Here is an 18,245-nt window from a genome sequence, read left to right as displayed (position 1 = left end):
GGCTCAGAACCAAGAATGTTACTATTGAAGAACAAGGGCGGAAGGTCTGAATCCCAAGATAAGTAAGCAGCAGAGCTGACCTCATCTGCTGTTCCCTAGGGCATTCCATTTAGGATAGCATGGAGTTCCTGAAACAGTATATGAAAAACAGACATTGAAGTTTTACTATTCATAGGCAGGAAGTAAACAACATTTAGCAGGAATTAAAACCACTTAGAGAAATTTAAAACACAAACCCTACATACAAATAATGCTGGGCTTAAAGCAGTACTTTAATCCAATGAGGGAGCACAGGAGAAACAGGTCACAAGAAAATCCATACTTGTAGTGCATGCACACACATACACCTGTGAAGCTATAGAGAGAACTAGAGATGCAGGTAACCAATGTTCTTCAAGAAACATGGTCACTACATTAGAGTACTAAGAATTAGTTTGGTCGAGATCCATTCCCAGAGAAGTCAGTAGAAGATAAACAGCAACAAAAACCTCCAGAACAAGCAACACATTTCAGTGGGCAGAAAATCCAGCTCCTGATGAGCACTTCTGAAAATCCCCATCCTATGTGCATGCTCTGTTGAGAGAAACCTGTTTGAGATGTCAAAATATTTCAGCTTTTGTCCACTCTGGGATCTGTCCCATGCAGGTGAGTCTCATCTGAGTTTCCCCCTTACTACATGAAAGAAATCTACTCTATAAAGTATGCATTTAAATATTCTCTAATTCTGAAGATTATCTTTCTAACATGCTGCAGAGTTTCAGAGGAAACTAACCGGGAAATAAAAGGTTTGAGAAACAACAACCCCGCAGAAAAAAAGCAAAAGATACATATGAGGGGCCCAGAATTTCACACCTATCACAGCAGCAAGCCACATTCTTTTATTCAGATCTTTTCACTTTTTTCCTACTGTGATGACCTCAAAGACCTGTAGGCCTTAAATCACAGGCACCTCAGCTGCCTGAGCTGCAGCATTAGGACCCATAGATGAAGGCAGCTGGCATTGTTCTCCATTCATATAGTCTCTGACAAGCTCATGTGGACTGCACTGCAAACAATACAAGCCCTGTATTGGTCTATTGGTCCCCTGCCACCAAAATGGCCTTGAGATTAAGTTAAACTAGAACAACCATATCAGGAGAACATCTCAGAGAAACTATTCCAAGGAAAAGTCTTTTGCTTAGGTTAAACAAATTTACAGTGATCTTCCCTAAATATTTATCCCCCCCACTCCCCACCCCAGTATGCTGCAATTTGTTCCAAGCAGTTGAAGACTAGTGAATACTCAGTACTCTGAGATCAACATTTTTGTGTTTTCTTCCCTTAGAGGCAAATGAACAACTAAGGAAGAAATAATTTTAAAAGTACAATACTCCATGCTTATATAATGTCAGCAACTCAAAGAGGTGCACATACATTTTAACGTACTTATCAATCACAATTCTAGAAAACTGGACGTGCCTCTACTCGGCCTTTCACAATAGACATCAGTTTTTGGCAAAAAAAATTTGTTTTTTCCAGTACCAAAAAAAAATCATACTTTTTAGGACCTTAGAAAGATGAAGAAAAACAGCTTTTGGTGAATTGCATCTAATGCAGCCAAAGTCTCACACCCAGCTAATAAAAAAATCTTTCTCTTGATGTAGCCAAGCTGTACTACACTGATATCTGGGTATTATCCTGGTGCTGGAAACACCTCATTCATAAAAATCTGGAATTCTATTCAAAAGCTGATAGGACACATCAATCTCAAGTGACAGGTACACCCCAGTCAGAGCACAGAGAACATCTTGGTTTTGAGTCCAAATATTAAAAACCATAAACATTTACAGTAGGTTCTGCAAGAGAATAGAGACATACTTCAGGGCATCCCAAGGCTAACTCGCTGCTCTGGCCCCCAGGCTTTACAATTCTACATATAACTGAAACAAAACCAGCTCAAAGCACCATTATGAAAACCAAATGTACTCAAAAGTTGCTCCATTTCCATGTTCTCATGTCCTAAGAGATGGGCAGAGAACACGACAAAAATATTAGGAATTGGGTTTTAGGAACTGTGATCTCACAGATGAGAACAGAACAATTTCAAATGAAGTCAATGGAATTGTACCCACAGACGTGAGATCACAATGTGACACTCAAAATACCTTCAATCATAAAATCCCCAGATGCAATGCCTGTGGCCAACATTTATATTAGCCACACGTGCATTATCCTGAAAGAGGGTTTTAATTATTTTTATAGTGAGATAATGGTCCCCTGATGATCCTAAAGTCTAGTAGCATGTAGCAATTAAATTTCATTCTTGAGAAGACATTAGCAAGCATCTGCTACTTTGAATCTATACAAGAATTAGCAATTTTCCCATTTCTTCACAGTAATAGTGACTTTTCCACAATACCATAAAAGCTACTGACAAGCTACATACAGAAATTTGATGAGAAAGCAGGGGAAAGTCTTCTCTGGAGCCAAGTGCAAACTGGAAGTTTTACACTTTGCCAGATGCAAGAAAAATGGGAAAGAAAACATTCTGTAATAAAGTATCAGCTAACACACTTAGCAGAAGGAAACACATTCTTCACCAGCCAAATCTGACTTTCATTCAGTGAACTAAAAATATATCTAGTGAGGTTTGTTAATATGGTTGACCTCAAAAATTGGAACTTCCTTCCTTCCAGATGCAAAATAGCTCAAAATTATGCATTTTCAGGTAAGGATCCAAGGGCCCCTCTACTGTCTATTCCCCACAGAAGTTAATCACCAAGCACTGATGAACACAGTCAGTGCTTGAAACTACGGAAACGCTTATCCCCACGTATGGATAGAATATTGAGCACTTAGTCCCTTCTGTGTTTTCTAGGATACACTTTACAGAGAATATGTTTTTTCCCTACCAAACATAGTTCAGAGTTGCAGTTGTTTGACTTACCAAATTTAAAAGATTAGCCAGCCTATTAGGACAAATTCCTGTGATAAGCTGATTTTACACGGCCAACGATGTACTGATCTTACACTGTCAGGGATCAAGAGTGCCAGCAGGATTCTCCATGCACAGGGACACCAAAGGATAGACTCCAGCAGCTTTCCTTCTTGGCTGACCCTTAACATTAATCCAACATAATGTGCTTACACCACTCCCAAGTACCCATGTATAATAATCTGGCAGATTATTCTCTGTTCTGTTGTTTTTCCTCCAAATAATTTACAGGTTTGGATTTTTTTTTAATAACTTCAGGATAGATAGTGAGTGGCTCAATAGCTCCCCTCAGTTTTTGGCTATGTTTGTACAGTCCAGTAAAAGGAACTGCTCTAAACTGGGCACACATTTTTAAACTAAAAGGAAATTAATGAGATCCTACCCTTGATTGTCTACACAATTCCTTCAGCTGTTTTGATATATGTGGGGTCTATATAAAATCATTTGGAACCAACAGTTTCATCCCTAAGAAATGACACTTCTTTTATTGGCATGGTGGTGAGGAATGTGGAGTTACAAATCATGCAATCATTAGGAATAGCAGACATCTCAAAGACAAAATCTAAATAAATGGACTAAGCTTTTCTGTAGCCACTGGCAAATAAAGTGAGTATAATTATGTAGGAACAAAGCAACAGTACAGTTGCACTATTATTCAGTGCATAAGCCCTGAGCAACTCAATTTCATTATGCAATGTTTAATTCAGAGGAGTAAGACGGTCCCTCCATCTGAAAACTTTAATCCAAACCAGATTAAAATCCTAGGAAATGTAGCAAGCAGTTTAAAACACATTCTAAATAAAAACACAGAAAAATTGATGCCAGTCTTAAAAGAGACAAGAATGTGTAATTCCATGGGTTTTGTTTAACTGTTTAATTTTGAGGCCAAGGCTCATTTGAATATTTATTTCATTCAAACTACAAATGAGGGAAAATATATTCAGTCTGTAACAATCTTATGTATAACTAACATTTACTTGTAACAAGGCTGCTTCACTCTACTTTTAACTTGCTCTTGAACTCCTTCTTAAGGAGTAAGATGCCTTAAGATGTCTTTGCAGTAAAAAAAGATGAAGTTTGCAGACTGATTTGACTCATGGAAAGGGAAGCCTTCACAGCTGGCTCACAGTAACACCCTCTGATCACTTCTTGGCAGCTGTAGAGATCCACCACCTCTGTAAGCCATGAAGAAACAGGAGGTGGGGGGAAAAAGCCTACAGGTTAATGTGGTGGGTTTTTTCTAATCTTTCATTCAGACGTGACAGAGAGACATAGCTCATTATGTCCAAGACAGTACACAGCTCTGACTTGCTTGTCACATAAAACCAATAAATTGCCTTCCTAAGGAAGTAGCACTAACCTAAATAAATTGTAGGCTGGAAACATCTTGCATCACCATGTCAGGACTTTTAGGTCATGCAGGCAGGCAAGTGCATTCAGAGCCAGGTAGGCAAATGTCTCATTTATGTTTCTAAAACTCAAATTATGTGGTATTTCACAAACCTTTTTCTACTGAAACATCTTAGTTGGTTCTCCCAGTTAAAAGGCTGCAGGATGAAACTGTGATACTGTGAAGGAAGTAAATTGCCATCCATTTTGTTAGGAAGGAAGATGAAGACATGGGAGGACCCCACAAAATCAAGTAAAGGAAGGTCTACCATATGTAACTGTACTGGTCTGCATTGCTGTGTAATCTAGTATAAAACTGGTTCTTGTTTTCTCCTTAGTCTCTCATCCTGCATCAGGCAATTCTTCCCATCCTTTGTGAATGATCCCAATCATTCTCAGCTCTCTCTCACACCTCGACCTTATTACCTCAGATAGCTTACAGGGGGTCTTTACTGTGCCGTTGACTTAAATAGGAATTTTTCTGTTGGTGCAAAGAAATCCTGACCGAAGTCTTCAAATAGTGGCAATACATATGCTTATGGCTAAACAGAACAATTGTGAAAAATGAGGCAATACAGCAGTTAGATCCATTACATGTTCTTGCAGTGACTAAGAATTTCTTTTGTGTTTCAGAAGATTTTTAAGAGTCAATTGAAGCATGTGAAAATATTTAATGTGATTTTCCAAAGCACTGTATTTCTGAAGCTCTGCCAGTCACGTAGTAAATGGAACACAGCATTACAAAGTATTCTCACACGTAACCACAGTGACTCTATGACACAGGTCATTTAAAGCCTTGTGAGATTCATTTAGAATTCTAGGTAAAGCACATTTCTGAAAGTATTTCACTGGCAATTCTCTGAAGCTGTGTTTCAAAAGCCAGAGTGCAAATCTCACAGCCTCTAACCCTGGCAATTTACATCCTATAAAACATTCAGAATTTTTATCTTTTGCAGAATAGCTGGAATCCCATGCTCTTGCAAGACAATTTTAATTTTTTTATTTTTTTCCTTAAACAATAAAAATAACAAGAGCTGTTAGCAGGTTGGAAGAGGGTCAACAAAACTAGTGTCATGGGCTTTTTATTTCCTTTCTTTCAAACTCCATGGGGAGTCTAATGATCAAAACTTAGCAAAGTGCGTAAGTATGTTGTGTAACAGGATTGTTAGATCTCTTGGCTTCAAACTAAAAAGACTATAAACCAAAATTCCTATTATGGATATTTCTTGATGTCTGGTGGTCTGTTATGCAATCCCAATACGGATAGTAATTTTCATCCTCTTGCCATTAAGATTTCTGATTAAAAAGCATTGCTGCAATACTTCCATGAAATTACTGTAATTTGGGAATTTTTCTTTTGGAAAGAATGTAACAGAATAATTAATGTGTCTATCAATTCCATTCTCTTCATTAACGCCAAAAGTGGAAGGGACGAATTATAACCACTTGCTTGCTTTGGCCATCACATTGACAAAATGCCATAGAATCACAAAATCATTTAGGTTGGAAACAGCCTTTGTGTTGGAACCCACTTGGAACAACGGCAGAAGCTCCATCTACTTCTGCCCACAGAGACCTGTCTGAATGGAGAGCATAGACTCACAACAAACATCTGAAATAAAGCTGGGTCTTCCTAGAAACATCTGAACTGAACATCTGAAACACTTCACTGTTGATCCACAAGAAAAGGGAAAGCAGACAAATTTGAAGCATATTTTGTACTTATGCTTAAGTATGAAATATTTTGTTCTTATGCTTCCTGGTTGAAGCTTAAAAAGTTGGTTTTGAACAATGAAGTTCTCTGTTCTCCATGCTACATTAAGGAATGCCTCACCTTTCTTTGTCTGATGAGATGGCCTGAGACTTGCCCCCAGCAGAGCCAATCTTTCCAAAGCTTTTCTTATTGAATGCTTCATCTATTTGGAGGGGTTTTCTGTACAGTAAGCCACTGCTGTGGATTACAACCAGTGAGCAGCAAACGGTTTTGAGCTTCACCAGTGTGACTAAGAAAGGAATCCAGCCTGAGTGTCATAAACACCATAAGCCAAATCTTAGTCAAACAGAATTCAATGGCAAACTTCCTACTGATTTTGTGGAATTCAGAACTTACTTTCTAGTCACAGACACTTATCTATTAAAAAACACAAAAGGAATCTGACATTAAACTTCCTCAATATATGTACTAATGTAAAGCTTTTTGCTACATTTTCACAAGAACCTAATGTTTAAACTTTTCTTCCAAAATTAAAATTTCACATCCTTTGGTATTTCTTACACAGTACTCCACCTTCCCACTCTCTTGGTATTTTACAAGCAGATCTTAGCATCATAAAACAACACACCACATCAGATATAGCAGACTTCTCTCAAAGAAATTCTCAAATTCTCAATTTCTCAAAATTTCTCAAAGAAAGAGAATTAAGAAATTCTGTGGTCAATTGAGCAGTTTTTCCTCTAAATAGCGAAGTCAGTCATACAATAAATGTAAAGTACCATTTTAGATCTTCACGTATTACTGGAACATTATTTCTGAACTCCTCAGAGAAAATACAGATACTTAACAAGCTTTTTTTAAAAAAACAGACCCAAATGCCCCTGAAATCAAAATGACCAAAACAAGAAGCTCAATCAGGAAATTAAATAAGTTCCTAAATTTCTGCACATGGCTGGACTTGCCTCAACAGGCCTTATATGCATCTGCAAAATATAAATGAAATTTAGTTAGATCATCTTGTAACCATAACTGTAAATTTTATTACATATTTTGAATAGTTATTTGCTTCCAAAAGATGCTAATATTTAATTTAGCTGTTTCATTTAGATGTTTCTTTCTATCACTTTTCCAGAAGAAAACAGAATTCCTTGATTTTGGTTATTGGCCCTGAAAACTGGGGTAATTTGTTTCAAAGTCAGTCAAGCTGTGTCTGTTTTGTGGAGAGACAGCTAACAACAATTGTACACTACAAAGAAACCATCTGAACGCTACTGGGTTTATAATTTCTCATATTTTAACACAGTGAAGGCAAAACACTTCAGGTAGAATATTAAAAAAGCAAAAGTCAACTTGCCCCAATCAGATGTACTACATGGTGTAATTTTGGTACTAGTCAGTGGTAACTGAAGTGCAGAAGTGTTTCAAGTAAATTTTTAATTATGCAGACAAACTGGGAAAAGATGACCAGAAAAGTCTAAAACATAAATCAAACTAACCATGTATAAAATTAAAATTAAGCACACACATGCCATATTATCCTTCAAAAAAACCCAAGTGGCCAGATTTCTATAAGAAGCAGTGCAGGTTTTAAGGAGCAGTGGGCACTGTTATTAGAAGAGTCCTTACTCTGCACTTACACCTTTCACAACCATTTGATGCACCAGAAGGTGCTGGGAACAGCTGTGGTTTTGCTAATCCAAAACCCACACAATCATCAGAGTTAAATGAGAGCTGAATAACATAACAAGGATTTTAACCCTTTAAATAAGATGTTGCAGGGCTCCTCCTCGAGGGATTTCTTAATTGCAATAAAAACAATGTTCTAAATTCAGCTTCCATTGCTAGAATAAAAACAATTGCTGCTTCAGTTACCAGATTTAATGGTTTCAGTATCAACGTAAAAATAGGCTTCAAAATAACACTTTTCCAGAGGTTATGGCTCACAGATTCCAGGCAATCCATCAACAAAACCTTTCAAAAGTAGGAGCCAAATTTAACTTCAGCACCTGATAGGACAGTATTAAACAGAAGACTGGCACTAAAGGATTCTTACATAGGAGCTTACACAAAGCACTCAAAAACGTGTGTTATCAAAAAACATACTTAGGCATCTCATGTGATCTCAGCAAGCAAGCATGGGTGAGTTCACCTCATATGGCACTAAAATCTATGCTGCAGATTTACTGCTTCCTTCTCCTAAAGTAATGAAAGCCATTCTTCTTCCATATTACCTCCTCTATTGAGCTCTTCAGGCTGTTGTGTTCTGCTAAAGACATAAAACTTCAGCCTTGGCTCTTTATTTGCACTAAAATATAGAAACTGATCCATCCTCTGCAGCTGCTAGCTAGTTCAAACCCCAATTTAGATTATATCTGCCTCATCAGATTTCCCCTTTGGTGATACCTGAGTAATTAGTTTATTAGTCAGTTTGGCCATATAATTTCCTTCACTGCCTATCCATACTACTAGCTCAAGCTCCTGCTGCTCACCTGGTACTGTACAAAGTCTGAAAACACATATGGTTACCAGTCTCTAAAAAATTTCAGTTTGCATGTTCCTCATCTACTTGATTTTAAGTGATTATCAGTAGGAGAATAAGTGGAATAGGCCTGATCTGACAAAGCTGTCAGAAGAACTGAGGCTGCACAGCACAGCCCCATGCTCCCAGGTGCAACCAGCAGCAGGGCTGAAAATGTGTTCTCAGTAGAGAAAACACAGCCCCTCCTCAGCTGAACAGGAAGGGGTCTCCTAGTAATATTTATACACACACATGCATGTCCACACACATGAGCAATACAGATTCCTTCAGCTGCTGGGCTCACAGAGTCTGCCCAGTAGCCACTTCCAGATCCCAGTGCTCCCAGCTGCTGGCACCTGGACAAACAAGCCCACTCCAGCTGCTACCCAGATATCTCCAAAAAGTGCTCTGGCATTGACTCATCTTGATGGGTTTCAGATCTGGACTCTGGGGCTGAGGCAATCCTGGAGAGGACTCTAGCCATGGTGTCCCTTCCTTTGTGTCTTCATTAGTTTTCTGCCTGTCATTGTGTCCCTGTGCTCCTCTGGGCCTGGTGAGGTAGGACTTTGGTGGGCTGACAGCTCCAGTGCTGGCCTGGGAGGAGTCCAGGGCAGGGTACCAGTTGGGATCCTCTGTCTGCCTTTGTCTGTGCTCACAACATGTAGCAGATTGTCCTATACTAGAGTGACCTGGCAATTGAAATACCCTGCCCCACCTCCAGATTTATTTTCCTTTTCAATTAATTTATTTTTCTGTAATTGCTGAACATCTGCTCTTCCTGCTGAGCATTTGGTATAATTTAGAGGAAGAATGAAAGGCATCCGTATTGGAAGCACAAACAGAGGCACTTCATTTCAGACAACAATCCTCACAGAGAGCATGAAAATAAATTCCAAACAAATGCAAAGGTGAATTTTCCAAATGCCAGTCCCCCTTGCTCTAGGAGATGCATTGAGCATTTGTCTGTGATTTTTTAAAACTTTTAGTTTACTATCAGGCAAAGAACTCCATAAACCTCATTCAACATTCACCGTAACTGTGGGTACCTTCAGGCTGGCCCCACCCAGAGCTCCCAAGCTGGCTTTGCCACACAGCTGGTCCAGCACATCCCCTTGGGAAGAGAAGAGGAGTGGTGGCCAGCAGAGCAGACAGGCCTCCCTGGCCCACGCAGGCAGAGCTGGGCTGGCTGACCACAGTCCTGCCAAAAGGTTTTAGCTTTCTGACCAAGCACTGCAGGCAGCAGCTCACTGCACTTGTGGGGAGTTGCTAAGCATTTTGACCAATTCTTTCCAAGCATGGGGAAAATTACTGCTGCTTATGTAATCTGTCTTTTGCCAAATGGGAATCTGGGAGCTCAGCTGAGCTGACGTTAGCATTTAAGTTAAGGAGCCAAAACATTTTTCACTTTGATGTTCTTTTGGTTTCCACCATTGACTACAGATTCTGTTAAAAAGTTACATCCTAAAACTAAAAAAGTCCTAAATGCCACCTATAACATTAGGATCAAGCAAGGTGTTTTGTTTGAGGTACATCTTGGAAGGCAAGTTTTGGGAACACAGAGACATAACGTCATACATAGCAAAAGCAGCAGCAGCAGCAGAACTGTGTAAGCTCCAGAGGGCCCAGGTACTGTGTGCCACCTGGTTATCCTATGTGACATGGGTACCCTGTTGACCTGTGGTTGCTGGAAAGACACAGCTCCAAGTGGCTTCAGACAACCTTCCCACCTTGTTTCTTAAATTGGAAACTTATTTAACCTCTTAATTGCCAGCACATAATTGCATTGATTTACACTCACAGTCTGTTTGTAACATATCCCTTGAAGAAGCTGAGTTCATAGTTTTTATACCACTTAATATAAATATGTGTCATGGAAAGAAGATGTATATGCCAAGAAAAGAAAACAGAGACAATTAAGAAGGATCTCTCTCAACCAAAACAGCATACTGAATAATTGAAAGCCTGTTTCATAATTTGTCAGGATGAGTATCAATTTTAAAATAATAAACATAAAATAAATACAGAAAGCCAACTGAAAGAAGTCTGTTATTGAAGTCTTTTACAGCAGTAATAAACTCCAAATCCTGGAAAACTTTAAATGGTTCAAGACCACATGTTCTTATCAGGCACAAAAGCTGGCTTATAAACTGCATATGAATTAAGAATAAAGCAATGGTAATAATCTTCAGATTACATCTGTGATGAGAAATGGCTCATCCAAAAAGAGGATGCCACCCACCTGCCACTCCAGTAACTTGAATTTGAGTCAATTCTTACTCTCAGTCAAGTTTCTGCTAGCTTGAATGATAGTTGATCATATTGATGCTCAGAAAACCAATGCCTCAAGTTTAGAAACTTAACTCTTGTATATGTATACAGGAAAAACAGTCTCTTGGAGCTCTTTAAGTTCTCTTGGAACCTTAAAGAAAACAAGCCATGAGGGCAAACAGGTGTGACAGAAATCACGAACTCCCTCTTCTGTAAATATCTTTGGTTGGCAAAGCAATTCTTTGCCCTTATATCTACTCAGGGATGACTTCAGCAAGGTTAAAGAAACAGCTGAAAGCAGCAATACAGTTTTTAACTGCTTTTAATTCAAAAGCCCCTAAACACTGTCCAACAAGAAGCAAATTCAACTAAAAAGACAGGTGGGTGTTTTGTGTATCCCTTTTCACTAATTAGATTTTAGATACCTTGTGGAAAGGATACACAAGTGGTGCAACCCCAAACCAGCCTCTGGCTGTGTCACTGCTGTAATTATAAGGGTTGAATTTTTGTTATTCTCAAACCCAGCATCCTGCAACAGCAGAAAATGCTTTTACATCTTTCTTACATGCACTGCTAATAAACTTGATGAACAGGTCTACTCTCTCATGACACAGCATCAGTCAAGTTTGTTTTGGTAGCTATGGGCTTCTTTCCTTTCACTATTTCCTCCAAAGCTGATCCGTATTTTCAGCTATTTTAAAAAACACACAAAAAAAACCTAAAGAAAATCTCCACAAGCAAACAAATAAACCAAAAAGGCAAGGCCAAAGAGATGCAAAGACAAAACAGATTTGCTTTACTTGATCTAGCTGACTACAACACAGCAACATAAAAATTCTCTCTTTCTTCAATACTATATTCCAGCTGAATGCCACGTGTAGGGGTAAGAGGAAGAGAGCCTTGTGACACTTGCAGGCACCTCACTGCAGTTTCCTGTGTGATAAACAGACCCATGTCAGCCAGTAAAGCTGATTCTCAGTGAACCAACGACAGGTGTCATTAAAGTAACTGGAACTTGCAGCAGGGAAAAACCGCAGCTCAATGCCAGTGTCAGTGTCTTGGGCTTGACTCATTTCTAGTTATGCCAACACACTTCAGATTGTCAAATTTACTTTGAAAACCTTACAGACTCCCCTAAAATTATTTCTGTAATAGCAATAACTAAAAGCTGGAGTACAGTGAGATTTGATTCCGAACAGCGTGATGACAATCTCACTAAAAAAAAGAGAAAACATGAGGAAAACAAAGGAGAGGTGGTGGATCTTGGCTATGGCTGCTGCCGCTGTTGCTTTGCTGCACTTTATTTTAAGTAAAGCTACATTTTTAAACACTGACAGAGCTCAGTAAAATTTAGTAGCTACAACTTACAGTTAATCTTTGTTAGATTCTCCATCACCTGAAGTCCTTAAATCAATACTGGATACCTCCTCAGAAGATAAGCTGTAGCTCAGCCAAGTTTATTGAGCTGTATAAAAAACTACTAGATTAGGCTCTCTGGTTTGTGTAAGACTGCAACCATGACATAATGTCTCTAAGTATCCACTAGGCTATAGAATATCCAAAATTCAAAGGCTCTATGTGGAAGCTATTGACTCTAGTGTACCAAAAGTGGCCATGTAAAACATTATATGACAAACAAGAAAAAAACAGTGCAGTAACTCCAGTGTGGGCAACTTTGGTGAAGTATGGAAAATTACTGCACATGCTATTATGCTGCAAATACAGTGCTGAAAATAAAATTCACATCTTAAAACAAGACAAACAACTACAGAACATATCTGTCTTACCAGCACCATGGCAACTGTAAAATAAAACACACACAGTGACCTGAAATAGTAGCAACTTTTTCCTGTTAAGAATATTGCTTATAAGGGAACAAGCAAGAGCTTACTGACCACATAACCATAAAAGCTGGGAATGTTTTCTGTTTCCAGAAAGTGTCTCAATGCCTTTACTATTTTTACCAAAATAAAAAGAGACCACAACAACAACAACAAAAAACTTTAAAAAAGAAAGAAAAAAATGGTGGTTTTGTCACTGATTTTACAGTCCCCAAATACATGAAGCTAATAAGCTGAACATATGCACACTTCAGGGACTTTCCACAATCCAAATCATCCAGTTTCCACTTGCCTCAGAATGTGCTGATAAAAACAAACTCCCTTAACCAGACCCTGATCCCACGGGCTGATCTAACCCTTACACACAAGCATCCCACTCTTTTGTCTCACCAAAGAGACAATGACCTGCTCACACGAGTAGGCTGACAAAGTAAAAAAGGAACAGCTGCATCTGCCCAGCCAGGGATTAACTGGCATTTCAGCCCTGTCTGTCCACTGATCAGCTTTCACATTACTAAGATTCTCTACTTTTATGCCATTAACTCCAGTGAATTTTTACGAAATGCTATACATAATTGGATAGACCTGTAAGAAAGGTTGTACCAGGTTCATTGGAGACTCCTTCCTAAAGAAAATCTTGCACAGGATGTTTTAAAATTGTGTATCAGATATTGTCCCTTATCACTGATGGCAGATTTCAAAAGAGAGAGAAGTCCTGAAAGTAGCAAGCTCCTAAAAATCTGGTAAAAAAATCAGTGTGGAGAGACTATAATCAGAGTGTGTAGGGAAAAAGGCCCCAAATGTGAACTGTGCCATTGTCTGTCTTATTTGGTGGTACAGCACCAAAACAGCTTCTGAGAGGATGTGGCAGACAATGGCTATTGCCTAGTGTAGTATTCAATAAGGAGAACAGTGTGGAGTCAGATGTATCCAAGCAGAAAAGGATACACATCTAGTCATTATCCTATTTTCAAGCCACAAACAGTTTGCATTTGCTTGTTTAACCATAACATATTTTTATATTAGCAAACAACTATGTATGTTCACAAGTTCTCCACATCTGAGCAAAAACTCAAAGCAGAAAATCCTGCCTAGAATCAAGTATAATTTCCTACAATAAATTTAACTGTAACAGAAGCAATCTTACATACTGCACTGGACATTTAAATATTGTCTAGCAAGCAAAAATAAGAGCTAATACATATACTCACATATACCCCTTCATGTCTTTTCTCTGACTAACACAAAAGCCAGATTTACAAGTACTTCATAAATTTGTGAAAACTAACATGGAAACTGTTCTGCAGCTCAGTCACCTCTTGGAACCAACTCAACACAAGTGCTGTGCACACAGTCATTCCACACAAGCCCGTGAGCCACCAAATGGGAAGTGAAAACAGCAAAAAGACAGGCATGTGTTTACATTTAATAACCAGAAACAGTTTGCACTGCTATTCTTTACCCTGTTCACTGACTTTCTAAAAGCTCCCATTTAAACATCTAGAATAACTTACTTCTCATGACTACCTAATCCAGTTCCCCAACCTGAAAGTCCTAACAGCTGCTGCTGTTTGAAGCATCCAGAACATTACTTGCATATACTTTGTAAAAATGGCATTTGCTAGTAAAAGCAAAGCTGTTAAAGCTTAGGGGAAATAGCCTTGGGGTTTTCCCCTTCTGAGAGCTTAAAGTTTTATGAGTGAACCTAAAGGACTGCCAGACTACTAAAGTGACAACACATTACAAAAAAATTTCCTATGTGTTTTGCAAATTTGAAGTCAGTCACATTTCACTACTGACATCACAGTTTTTAATATCAGCTCTAATGAAATACAATTCTCCAATGACATAACTGTGAAGTACAGCATTTTCATTTCACTAGCTGGCAGAGAGGTTTTGGCCTTATTATTATTATTTCTTATGGAGAGCCAAAAGTGTTCTAGGCCCTGCACAGACATGCTTGAAGACAAAACCTTTTCCTTGTATCTGCTGTAAACACAGAGACTGCAGCGTATTCAGCTTTACAGAACAGGTCATGCATTTTCACACGACTGCTATGGCCAAGTCATATGGTAGGACACAGGAATAAGACAAAAATGTAAGAAATAGTTTGCCTTCATCTTCTCTACAGTTTCACTTTCACTAAATCTCTTTGGGTAGGATTGGGAGAATGTCATTGTTAATTGGAAAAAATCCTACAGTCAATGAAGAAAATCCAGCCATCATCACAAAAGCTTGAGGGGAGGGTGGCACAAGCTGAGGATTAAAGTGATAATCTTATTTTTAAATCTGGTTCTTCCTGAGGTCACAATTCCTCTGCTGGATGAGAGAGGTGTTTATTTTAGAACTGATATGTGCACAGCTCACAACAATTTAACCATACACCAATAACAATTAAAAAGCTCCCATTTGCAAATGACTGAACTAAGGATTTAACTGACAAGAGCTTTGCCTTCCCTAGACCCTGAACACCCAAGAAACAGGGATGACAAAAAAGCTACACTTCTCCCATCAGGTCCTATACCCTCTGATGAATGAGATGAAATCCAAGCATGGAAGACAGCAAGTCAGAGAGAGACTTGTCTACTCCAAAGCCCCCAAGTAGTTGGTAGGAGCATCTGACATGGCGACTTTGTTCTGAATTTGTTGTGGGAGCAAGCAGCAATAACAATGTTGTACTCAGCCCTCCACCTACATATCCTGCTCAATGCACGTCTCTTCAGGCCTCAAATGGTGTCATTTGGGAAAGAAACTATCTCAGTTTGGCTGTTGTCTGTATGTTGTGCTTTGGGACCGAGCAGTGACCCTGGTATCACCAAGTGCTAGGGGATACTGACACTCCAGCGTCACCTCCACACACAGATCCAGCTCCAGCTTAAGAAGGAATTTGAAAGGGGTATCTCATGGCATAGTGCACAGAAACAAGTCTAGGCCTGACCTGCTAAAACATACACAAAAGGGATAAGCCATACTGACAGGTACAAAAGGGATGCCTCTGCTGTGGCAACATCTCCTAGTGGCTGTCATGAGTGGAAGGTAACAGGACACAGTCTCTTTGCCACAGCGCTGATGCACACTCAGCTTCAAAAAGAATAAGAATTCAGTATATTAAATTGAAAGGTAGAGAGAAAAGCCTCCAAAAACATAAAAAGCAGATGGCTGGTGAGAGTTAACAAAAGGGTTCATTTGTGGGGTTCATTTGCCAGCTTCTTGTATAAGAATTGAGATAACACCTTGTTGGATTCATGAAACACAAATGCACTAGATCAGCAGCAATTTTCCCTTTAGACTGGACTCTAATCAGGGAATCTTGGTACCTGTGCCCTCCTTTTGCATCTTTGTGAAATCCCAAAGCACATTTTAATGGGTGTTTGCAGACCCTGAGCTGCAGCCTGAACATGGTTTGAACTCTCAGTGAACCACTGACAGCTGCACATAACTTCCGTTTGGGGCTACAGCAGAAGCTGAAAAGAAATCATGTTTAATTTTTCTACTTTGGGGGGCAGGTGAGGAGAACATAATGCATTATGGTGCAGCTTGCAGTGGTGGTGGCTGTCTCTTTTGGTGCCGCAGCTCATTTCTGTAAAGACAGCTATGTGGGATGAAGTAAGTGTTATCCTTCAGTTTCTCTAGACTGCTGACAAACATTACACTGCTCTCCAACGCTGATGGAACACAGAAGAGAAAACAGAGCATGACTTCCCAAAAACAGGCAAAAACTTTGGTCCTCTCTGGAGGACTCTCTGGGAAGAGGCAGAGGATAAATGGGGTCAGAACAGCCTTTCCCATCTCCATGCAACCAAGCACAAATCAACAGGAACAGAGATGTTACCTCCGAGGGGCTGTGTGAAGCTTGCAGCAGACAACAGCACAGTAGGGGAAAAACTGTAATGTGTATCTGCTCTCCACAGCCAAGAGATCAGAGTCAGGACTAACACACTTGCTGGAAGCCTTGTCTCAGAAGGGAGAAAATCAAAACCATGGAAGGACGGCAGGGTTTGTCCCACTGTAAATGCTGGAATTTGTAATGGAGAACAAAGTGTCACCAGATGCCTGTTGCAGGCATTCATGGTTTGCTTTTCACAATGGCATGTAACGATGCGTTGTACTAAGATTTCATACAGTAGTAGTTCTTCTGTCGCCCTGATTTCAACATTCTTCAGTTTAAGTAATTGCATTTTCTGCTTGTAGGAAATGGTCTCCTTTGACCATACCAAAAAAGCTATTGTCCCACCAATCATATTGTCATAATCAGCTACCAATATTTGTTTTAAGGCACTGACATTTCTTAAGAGCTCTCACCTCTTTATTAAAGGACAATGAAAACCTAAATTCAACAGAATACTCTTCCCCAAAGACAACATCCCTTTTATCAGGCACTAGTAATAAATGGCATAGGAAGGAGAAAAAAAAATCATTAAATAGTTACAAAAACGATCCAAAGCCTCTGTCTATGAAATTAAAAAATACTATTTTTCACACAGTTCTAGAGTCCTAATATGTAAAGTTAGACTAGCAGTATTAAATCCTCTACATCTTCCACCCACACAAATGAAGCAGTCCCCTCCTACCCCTCCACAGCTTCCAGCCTCAAATATCCTGGCGTAAAACGATCAGACAAAATAGGTGACTTATGTTTTTATTGGTTCCTCCAGACTATGACGACATTTCCTAAAACACTGAGCCAGGAAACTATTAATGTCTCTGAAAAGTGTAAAGGGTCAGGCTATTTTAAAGGGATGTGTTTGCTAAGAGGCCTTTGTTATAGATGTATAGGCAACTTAATATTTGATTAATAATAACAAAAGTATTTTGCATTCCCGTAACATTTCTAGCTCCAAGATATATTGTGAACGTATTTGTTACATTGTGTTACAAATATGTTCTTGTGTTATAAAAGCATTACCGTTTTTTACCTTTCTGAGAATTAAAAGAAGCAGGTTAATAAGGTTGCCTTAAGGCTTTGTAAAGTATTATATCCATTCCAAGATCAGAATTATCCACAGATCTGTATGTGCTCCTAAGCTCAGGCTTTTATAAGAGAGAGAAATGAAAATGGTCTCAGCTTATCACCATAATAAAAATGAAAGACCTGGAAATTCTCTAGATTTATCTCAGCTGCGTTGGCCTGCATTTGGCAGCACAAGTCAGGTCAGGCACTTGCAGGATGGGTCAGAGATCCCTTAAAAAGTTCTGTGTGTGTTATGTACAAGCACTAAACCAGAGCAACCAGTACTCTAACAGGAACATAGCACAATGCACGCAGGACAGAGAGATCCCACAGAGACTCCTCAAAACTTTCTAGTTTTCTAGCACATACTACATGTATATGGCTCTTCATTTTGGCTGCTTTGTCAGTAGGTCTGGGAAGTATCAAGGGGGACACAAAGCACTTGCACAAATGCCATGGAAGATGCTCCAAAGACATCACCACTTCTTTTGTGGCCAGAACAATCTCACCCACAAACCCAGTTCTGATCCTGGCTGCGTACATGTGAAGGTCAGCTCCCTAACGCAGGAGTGCAAAGCAGATAGCACCAC

The 18,245-nt window shown here is 39.3% G+C and overlaps 1 protein-coding gene across 5 annotated transcripts in view; it reads right to left on the bottom strand.

Annotated features, from left to right (window-relative positions):
* CMSS1 (cms1 ribosomal small subunit homolog) overlaps positions 1–18,245 on the bottom strand; it is a 231,314-nt gene that overhangs the window by 52,199 nt on the left and 160,870 nt on the right. Inside the window, exon 1 of one of the 5 annotated variants that reach the window (XM_068180975.1) lies at positions 12,232–12,271. The exons of the other annotated variants lie outside the window; for them this stretch is intronic. Within the exon in view, the coding sequence (XP_068037076.1) occupies positions 12,232–12,256 (25 nt within the window). The 5' untranslated portion in view covers positions 12,257–12,271. Of the gene's footprint in view, positions 1–12,231; positions 12,272–18,245 lie in introns of those variants that run through there. 5 annotated transcript variants of the gene reach the window in all.

The sequence above is a fragment of the Anomalospiza imberbis genome, chromosome 2 (assembly GCF_031753505.1).
Source record: "Anomalospiza imberbis isolate Cuckoo-Finch-1a 21T00152 chromosome 2, ASM3175350v1, whole genome shotgun sequence".
In the NCBI taxonomy this organism is placed as follows: domain Eukaryota; kingdom Metazoa; phylum Chordata; class Aves; order Passeriformes; family Viduidae; genus Anomalospiza; species Anomalospiza imberbis.
This window is presented reverse-complemented; position numbering and strand designations above follow the sequence as displayed.